This window comes from Microtus pennsylvanicus, chromosome 2 (assembly GCF_037038515.1).
Source record: "Microtus pennsylvanicus isolate mMicPen1 chromosome 2, mMicPen1.hap1, whole genome shotgun sequence".
Lineage (NCBI taxonomy): Eukaryota > Metazoa > Chordata > Mammalia > Rodentia > Cricetidae > Microtus > Microtus pennsylvanicus.
This window is the reverse complement of record NC_134580.1, coordinates 3,772,953-3,780,515: the sequence shown is the minus strand read 5'-3', so window position 1 is coordinate 3,780,515 and position 7,563 is coordinate 3,772,953. Positions and strand designations below refer to the sequence as shown.

The window sequence follows — 7,563 nt, the reverse complement described above, 5'->3', positions numbered from 1 at the left end:
CCATGGCCTTAGCAGATGGAGGCCTTCCTCCCCTTCTTCCCATCACATAACCTCTAGCCTCTCTCGGTGATCCTGAGGCCATTTGTGATCAGGGTACAATGACATACAGTGGGTTGGGAGGGGTGATGGAATATTTAGATGAGGACCCTTCTGTGAGGGAGTGCCAATAGTCAGCAAGCTCAGGTGAGAGGATCTTCTATGACCAGGCCCAGCAGATCTCCTGAGGAAGATGAGAATTTGGTTTGGAGGATAGATCTGTTCAACACCATTGCCCTAAGACAGCAGACACCCTGCAGTCCAGAGGCCCCGCTACCTGTTAGAAGGGGATGAGAGCTGAGGGTGGGACTGTGCAGAGGACAGTCTTGGCGCATGAGCAGAGTTGCCCTCAGGATCTCACATGTCACTGGAATGTCACCTGCAGTGTTGTTCTGTTTCACATGTAGCGACAACGAGACGTTGTCTCCCTTTTTAAAAAAAGACACTGAATTCAAACTTGTTGTGGAAAAAATACAATGCTTTCATACACTTTTTAGTTCTTAGATTTATTTTTACTAAAGTCACTAAAAAAAGACGAAGTCTATTAAAAGAAACCAAGGTCTCCTGTTATATCTTCAAAAGATAAAGGATCCATCCATCTTCCTTTTTCCATCTATAGGGAGAAGAGAGAGATCTCTGCCCTCCTCTTCCTCAGTCAACATAGCCTCCCCCCCCACGCGGACACTGTGTATGTTCCCAGTCCCCACCCACCAGCAGACTTTGGGGAGATACACGGCTACTGACAGGTGAGCCCCAGGCATGATCAGAGCCCGGATCTCTCAGCCAAGTCCAGGGACAGTTTCTTCCATGACGTGATCAGTTGAATAGAATGGTCCACAGGCAGGATAAAAGGCTGTGGGGTAAAGAAGAGAGGAGGAAGCAATGGCATGCAGGGTAAAGGCAGAGGTGTGGCTGGCAAGACCCTGGCAGTGCCTGCGCAGGACAAGGGCACTGGGCACCACAGCAACCCTGGCCCCCAACACACTGCAGCCCTTTGAAGCCATCCCACAGTACTCCAGAAACAGGTGGCTGAAGATGATGCAGATCCTGAGGGAGCAGGGCCAAGAGAACCTGCACCTGGAGATGCATCAGGCCTTCCAGGAGCTGGGACCCATTTTCAGGTAAGGGCCTTCCTCACCCTTAGCTGAGCACAGACAGAGCTTCCTGGGCCCCTGGTTGCTCAGGCTCTGCAGGGTATGAGGGGCTGCACTCCCCAGTAGGCACCAGGCACTCCTTGCTTAAGGAGAAAGGGAGGGAGCACAGGAGGTTATGGACCTGACTCATGGAGACCATGGTTCTCCACATGGACAGGGAAAGGCACTGCTCATGGCTGAGAGGACAGAGTGTCAGGAGTGCTGAAATGGAGAGAAGTCAGGCAGACAGTGGGAGGAGCCCTCCTGGGGGGAGAGCCAGGGCTAGGGGAGGCTGAGGTGAGAGAGCACACAGACAGGGCTGGGTTTGCAGGGTGCTCAGGTGGAGGATGTCCCCCCGCCCCCAGGAAGGCGCTGTTCTTCACCCCATAGGTACAGCATAGGAAGAACACAGGTTGTGTCTGTGATGCTCCCGGAGGACGCTGAGAAGCTGCACCAGGTGGAGAGTACGCACCCTCGTCGGATGCACCTAGAGCCCTGGGTGGCCCACAGAGAACACCGTGGCCTGAGACGTGGCTTGTTCTTGCTGTGAGTGGACGTTGGGCATGAGGAGGGAGGTGAGATTGGTAGCCCAGACACAGGTTGCAGCTCCTACTTGGGTGGGGGTGTGGAGACCAATCACTGTCAAGCGTGGGTTGGTACCATGCTATATAGATCCTGGGCCTGAGGAGAAGGGAGGTGACAGAGGAATGCCTCCCACCCCAAACTCCTGCTCCGAATAGACTTTTTCGGGCTGTGGTTCTCCCTCCTACCAGTTTCAAAGTTGGCCCAGGAAGGGGAGCCCCTGGCTCAGGGCCAAAGTCATCTTTAGCTACAGCTTGATGTCTGTCAATGCAGTTTCCCTTTGGTAGGGGCAGTTTCACTCACAGATTTGAGGTAGGCAGTGGAGAATAGGAAGTTGGAGCTCCTTTGGACTCAAAATCAAATACCACCTGGGCAAGAGAGCCCTGCCCCCTGCAGCTGGGTCCATACCTGGAGAGCTAAGCAGGGGTTCCCAGTGCTTGGAGTGGATAGGCTACCAAGAGGCCACTAGTGGGCATGGGGAAGCCTACAGGAGGAAGTCAGGCTGCACACAGACACATCAGTCCATGTCAGAATGAATCCTTTCGTTAATAAGACAGCTTTTGGAGGTGGGCATGCTGATTAGGCCCTTAACTGAGGGAATCTGGCAGGGAGGCCAGATGCAAATGGCAGCTGAGGGCAAAGTGTGAGCATGTACTGCTGAGAAAGCAGAGAGCCTGTGTGTGTGTGCATGTATGCCCCTGAGTACATTCTTGCATGTGTGTAAGTGTGTGACCATGTGTTTCGTCTAGATATGAAAGTGTGTGTTGTCTGAATCTGTGACTTTCTGTGTGTATTTGCATCTTTGTGCATAGCTGTTGTCTTAGTTTTGGGCACACAGGGACTAAGGTGTCCACACGTGTTTTTGAGGTCCTGTGTGGGCACGTGTGCATGTGGTTGCTGGCAATTGTTATGGGTTTTAGAACACCAAAGGCCAGGCCTTCTGCATGTGTGGCTCAGGATGCAAACTCCTGCTGTCATTCATTGGAGAATCTCCATGGGAACCCTGTGTCCTGAGCTGTGGTGTGTGCATGTTGTAAGTGGTCCTCTGCCGTGCTTCCTGCCCTAGGGAGGATGGGATCCCTTAGCTGAGACAGGCAGGTGCTGATGACTCAGAGAGCACACACTCCACAGTGCTGACAGGGTGGGTGAACTCAGCTTCTCCTCTGTGGGGAGGTGGTGTAGTTCAGGTGGGCAGAGCTTGACAGCCCAGCCTCCTTTCTCCATGGGTGTGGCTATGCCAAGTCCACCTTAGACTTAGTGACCTCTGTCCAACACACGGAAACTGTGTTGGAAGAAAAAAGTGGAGACAGTACTTGCCGAGCCGGCTTCTGAGCCTGCCACCCCTTTGCCTCGATTTCTCTGAGGGGCAGAAAGATGGGCACAGCCTGGGCCAGGCCTTTTCTGAGAGGTGTCCATACCTCTACTCTGTGCTCTGCAGAAATGGGCCTGAATGGCACTTTAACCGACTGAGGCTGAACCCAAATGTGCTGTCACCAAAGGCTGTTCAAAAGTTTGTCCCCATGGTAGACATGGTAGCAAGGGACTTCTTGGAGTCCCTGAAAAAGAAGGTGTTTCAGAATGCTCGTGGGAGCCTCACCATGGATGCCCAGCAAAACCTCTTCAACTACTCAATAGAAGGTATGTGGCCAGGGAAAGGCCCCAAACTAAGGCTGTTAGGGAGAGGGTTGTGGGGAGGGGAAGCTGCAGTTTTGAGTCCAGGAACTGCCTTGTCTCAGGGATATCGGTTTTTTTTTTGTTTTTGTTTTTTTTTTTTATGCAGCCAGCAACTTTGTTCTTTTTGGGGAGCGACTGGGCCTCCTTGGCCACGACCTGAGCCCTGGCAGCCTGAAGTTCATCCACGCCCTGCATTCCATGTTCAAGACCACCACACAGCTCATGTTTTTACCCAGGAGCCTGACTCGCTGGACAAGCACCCAGGTGTGGAAAGAACATTTTGAGGCCTGGGATGTCATCTCTGAGTATGGTGAGGGTCACTGACCTGCGCAGTGCCATTGGGCAGGGACAATGGTCAGTTAATTGCCATTCCCCTTTACTTGTGGTTACATCGGGATCGTCTCAAATGACGGCGCCTGCTGCTTCCTGTACTTTTAACATGTTCCCACCAACCCTATGGCTGAACTGACCCAGAGATAGTGGGAGAAGACCAGGCATTGCCATGGGTCATGGGGGCGGGTTGCATATCGGGACAGTGGGAGCTGCCCTTTCTCAAGCTCCCATCTCACGTCTCCAGCCAACAGATGTATCCGGAAGGTGCACCAGGAGCTAAGACTTGGCAACCCTCAGACCTACAGCGGCATCGTGGCAGAACTGATAGCCCAGGGAGCTTTGTCTCTCGACGCCATCAGAGCCAACTCTATTGAGCTCACCGCTGGGAGTGTAGACACGGTCAGACCATGCTGTGGGAATCCCTTGTGATTCCCTGTCTGTGTATCTTCCAAAGCATTTCCTAGGAACTGAATTCCCAGGTTCTTTTCGCCAGGAGCCTGTTGCCCTTGACTGTAGGCTGCACCCAGAGGTGCAGGAAGAGAGATCTTCAGGTGAAAATACAGGAGCAGTGCAGAGAACAAGGGAGCTTAAGATAGGGGACCCTTCAGGGCGGAACCATTTGCAGGGAGCAACACAAATCTCATGGGGGTGGCGGACTGCCTAAGGCAAGAGACAGGGAGACAGATGAGGCCATCAGGGGTGAGGACCCCATCAGGAAGGGCCATGGATCAGGCCATAGATCAGATGAACCCAAAGTCAATAAGCTGGTGACATCAGCAAGAGACTTGAGACTGCTTCTGTAGGCTATGCCATAAAGAGAAATTCTGGACATAGGCGCTCAGGGCTCACTCTGGGGCGTCTCACTGATGGAGGGAGGAGGTAGCGTGGGGAACTAGGACCCATTTCAGGCTTGAGCAGTGAGGTCAGTGCTGAGGGGCCTATGGATGACCATCAGGCACTGGGAAAGGTAGATGTGAGTGGCAGAGTCCCTAAGTGACACTGAAGGTCTGCCCCAGTACCAGAGCGGGTTATAAGCAACAGACCCTGCAGGTGCTGAGATGGTGGCCAGGACTGGGATGTCTGTGGCCTGCCCCTCAGGATTTAGGATCCTGGTTCCCAGAGTGATACCCTGCCCAGAGAGGGGCATCCTTTTGTAGTAGGGGTTCTCTTTGTGGACGACTAGGGACAGTGACTGAGACTTCTGTTTGGTCCTGCAGACAGCCTTCCCCTTGGTAATGACTCTCTTTGAGCTGGCACGGAACCCAGATGTTCAGCAGGCCATTCGGCAGGAGAGCCTGGCAGCTGAGGCCAGCATCGCTGCAGATCCTCAGAGAGCTATGACAGACCTGCCCCTCTTGCGGGCTGCCCTTAAAGAGACCTTGAGGTAGGTGCTGGCTGCCCATTCCCTGCTGTTCTGTTCCCTGTCTTTTCTGGGGCCGAGGGCAGCCATGTTCTCTGCTCTTCTCCTGTGGCTGGACGCTGTTGCTCCTCTGGAGGTTGGCTGAGTGCCCTGGGGGAATCTGAGGGAGGGAGGTGCAGATGTGGACAGGAGAAGTTCTCCTGAGCTGAGGCCTCTCCTGTTGTTCCTCCACCTTTAGGCTCTATCCTGTTGGTGGCTTTTTGGAGAGAATTCTAAGCTCGGACCTAGTGCTTCATAATTTCCATGTCCCTGCTGGGGTGAGTGATCCTCATACAGCCACCAATTGCCCTGTTCTGCGCCATCCCAAAGAGGCAGCTGACCTTGTCCTTGGCGTCTGCCCACAGACATTGGTGCTACTCTACCTCTACTCCCTGGGCCGAAACCCTTCAGTATTTCCGAGGCCCGAGCGCTACATGCCCCAGCGCTGGCTGGAGAGGAAAAGGAGTTTCCAGTACTTGTCTTTCGGCTTCGGGGTGCGCCAGTGTCTGGGGAAGCGCCTGGCACAGGTGGAGATGCTGCTCCTGCTGCATCACGTGAGCAGCTCTGGGCGGGGCCTGTGGGATGGGGGAGGTCTCCATCTGCACCTCGTGAGCAGCTCTGGGCGGAGCCTGTGGGATAGGGTGGTTTCCACCTGCACCTCGTGAGCAGCTCTGGGCGGGGCCTGTGGGATGGGGTTGCTAATGGGCCGGATTTGTACTAAGAACAGAGGCCTTCAGGGTCTGTCTGGGCTTTCAGTGCTCTGCTGAGGAGGCCAGATGGAGCGTCTCCTCCCTACCTCGTGTTCCAGGTGCTGAAATCCTTCCGGGTGGAGACACTAAGGCAAGAGGATGTGCAGATGGTCTATCGCTTCGTTCTGATGCCCAGGTCCAGCCCCCTCCTCACTTTCCGGCCTGTCAGCTAGTCACCTTTACCCCTGGGGTCCCAGTTGGGCCGCCAGCCTACCTCTGTCCCGACAGGCGAGGTGACACTTCTTTGCCAAGGTTGTTGTTTTGGGGCCACACTGTCATCCTTAAGCACTTGTGCAAGGGTCGCGGCTAAAAACCTCCAAGGTCAGGGACTGCAAGGCCAGGGAAGGGACTGGACGATCTTGGTGGCAACAAGCAGTCCCTGCTGTGTGATTGTTCTGTTCCTTACCAGCAGTCACTCCAGGCACCAATGACCTTCAAGGGCCCCAGAATAAAGCCAGAAGACATTCCCTTTCTTATGTTCCCATTATTATGACACGAGCCACAAAAATACATCCTACGTTTTCACACACACACACAAATACACACAAACACGCACACACGCACACGCTCACACACACATGGGTTTGAAGGCGGATAGATTATGTGTAGATATAGATGTATAGATACAGATAGATAGACAGATAACTAGGTATCTCTGTGTTTTGGCTCAAGTTGGCTTGACAACAGAGTCGGAACTTACGAACTGGTGACTCAGTAAAGCATATATAAACGTATGCACTCGCTAAGGACAGGGTAGTGGTAAGATCAGAGATGCAGGCAAGAGGACGCTGGAGCCCCGAGAATGAGTGAAATCTCTACTGGGATGGTTGTCTTTTTCCAGGAGGTCAAGCTGCTGACTGACTTAGGCCAGTGTCCCCCGGACAAAACTTCCATCTCCTGAATTGCGAAAGTGGCTTAGAACACAAGGCTCTTGGGGTTTTCTTTCAGATGTGAGAGTTTGGGGAAAAAGCTTTGTCCAAGAACAGTTATTTCCTAGGCTCTCCTGTTCTCAGTGCTAAATCGTGTCTGCCTGAGTTTTGTGTGCCAATCTCCAAAGTTCACGGCCTTTGAGTGTGGGTCACTGTGGAGACAGGACCTTTAATCAGGTAATTCCTATGAAATGAGGCTACTGGGCTGTGCCTCATCCAATGCCCCAGCTCCCTGCCCTCACCCCGGAGAGCCTTATAGGAGAGTGAGGTCACAGGTGGGCAGAGTGAGGTCACAGGTGGGCTTCGTTCTGATGCCCAGGTTCCACATGGAAGACAAGAAGTTGACCTTCTGCAAGCCGTGGAAAGAAGTTGGAGAACTCCTGCTCTGTCAGCTCCTTCACTCTGTCTTCCATTTGGTTGTGAAAAGTAACTTCTGTTGTTGAAGTCTTTTGCCATGACTGTCAGGGCCAAGTAGCAGGACTTGCTAAACAGAAAGCACCTGTGGCTAATAGACCCTAACACCAAGGAGAAGTGTCTAGGTCATGGCACTATTGTGGGATGGTGAGATTTTACAGCATATAGATCAATGGAAGGAAGTGAAGGCTTTAGGGGTGTGTTCTTAAAGGATCTGGGGGCTCAGGTCTTCCATTTCCTGAGAGTCGCAAGGTGAGCCGCCTCCTCTGCCCACCCTCTGCTTGTGACATATTATCCCATCGCAGGCTCGAAGC

General features: G+C 53.2%; 1 protein-coding gene across 2 annotated transcripts; it reads left to right on the top strand.

Annotated features, from left to right (window-relative positions):
* Positions 1 to 918: 918 nt before the first annotated feature.
* Positions 919 to 6,079, top strand: LOC142844677 (cytochrome P450 11B2, mitochondrial). Of its 2 annotated transcripts, XM_075963490.1 has the most exons (9): positions 919 to 1,157; positions 1,560 to 1,715; positions 3,190 to 3,389; positions 3,532 to 3,735; positions 4,003 to 4,157; positions 4,976 to 5,142; positions 5,357 to 5,435; positions 5,523 to 5,711; positions 5,966 to 6,079. In XM_075963490.1, the coding sequence occupies exons 1-9, from the start codon at positions 919 to 921 to the stop codon at positions 6,077 to 6,079; spliced, it is 1,503 nt and encodes a 500-aa protein (XP_075819605.1). The 2 variants fall into 2 exon arrangements, with proteins under 2 accessions (XP_075819605.1, XP_075819606.1); XM_075963491.1 differs by lacking the exon at positions 5,523 to 5,711.
* Positions 6,080 to 7,563: the final 1,484 nt, after the last annotated feature.

Coding starts and splice junctions, on each gene's coding strand:
- LOC142844677 (XM_075963490.1), top strand. CDS start 919: ATGGCATGCAGGGTAAAGGCAGAGGTGTGGCTGGCAAGACCCTGGCAG. Junction 1,716..3,189: donor AGACGTGGCTTGTTCTTGCT/GTGAGTGGACGT, acceptor TGTGCTCTGCAG/AAATGGGCCTGAATGGCACT. Junction 5,436..5,522: donor ATTTCCATGTCCCTGCTGGG/GTGAGTGATCCT, acceptor GTCTGCCCACAG/ACATTGGTGCTACTCTACCT.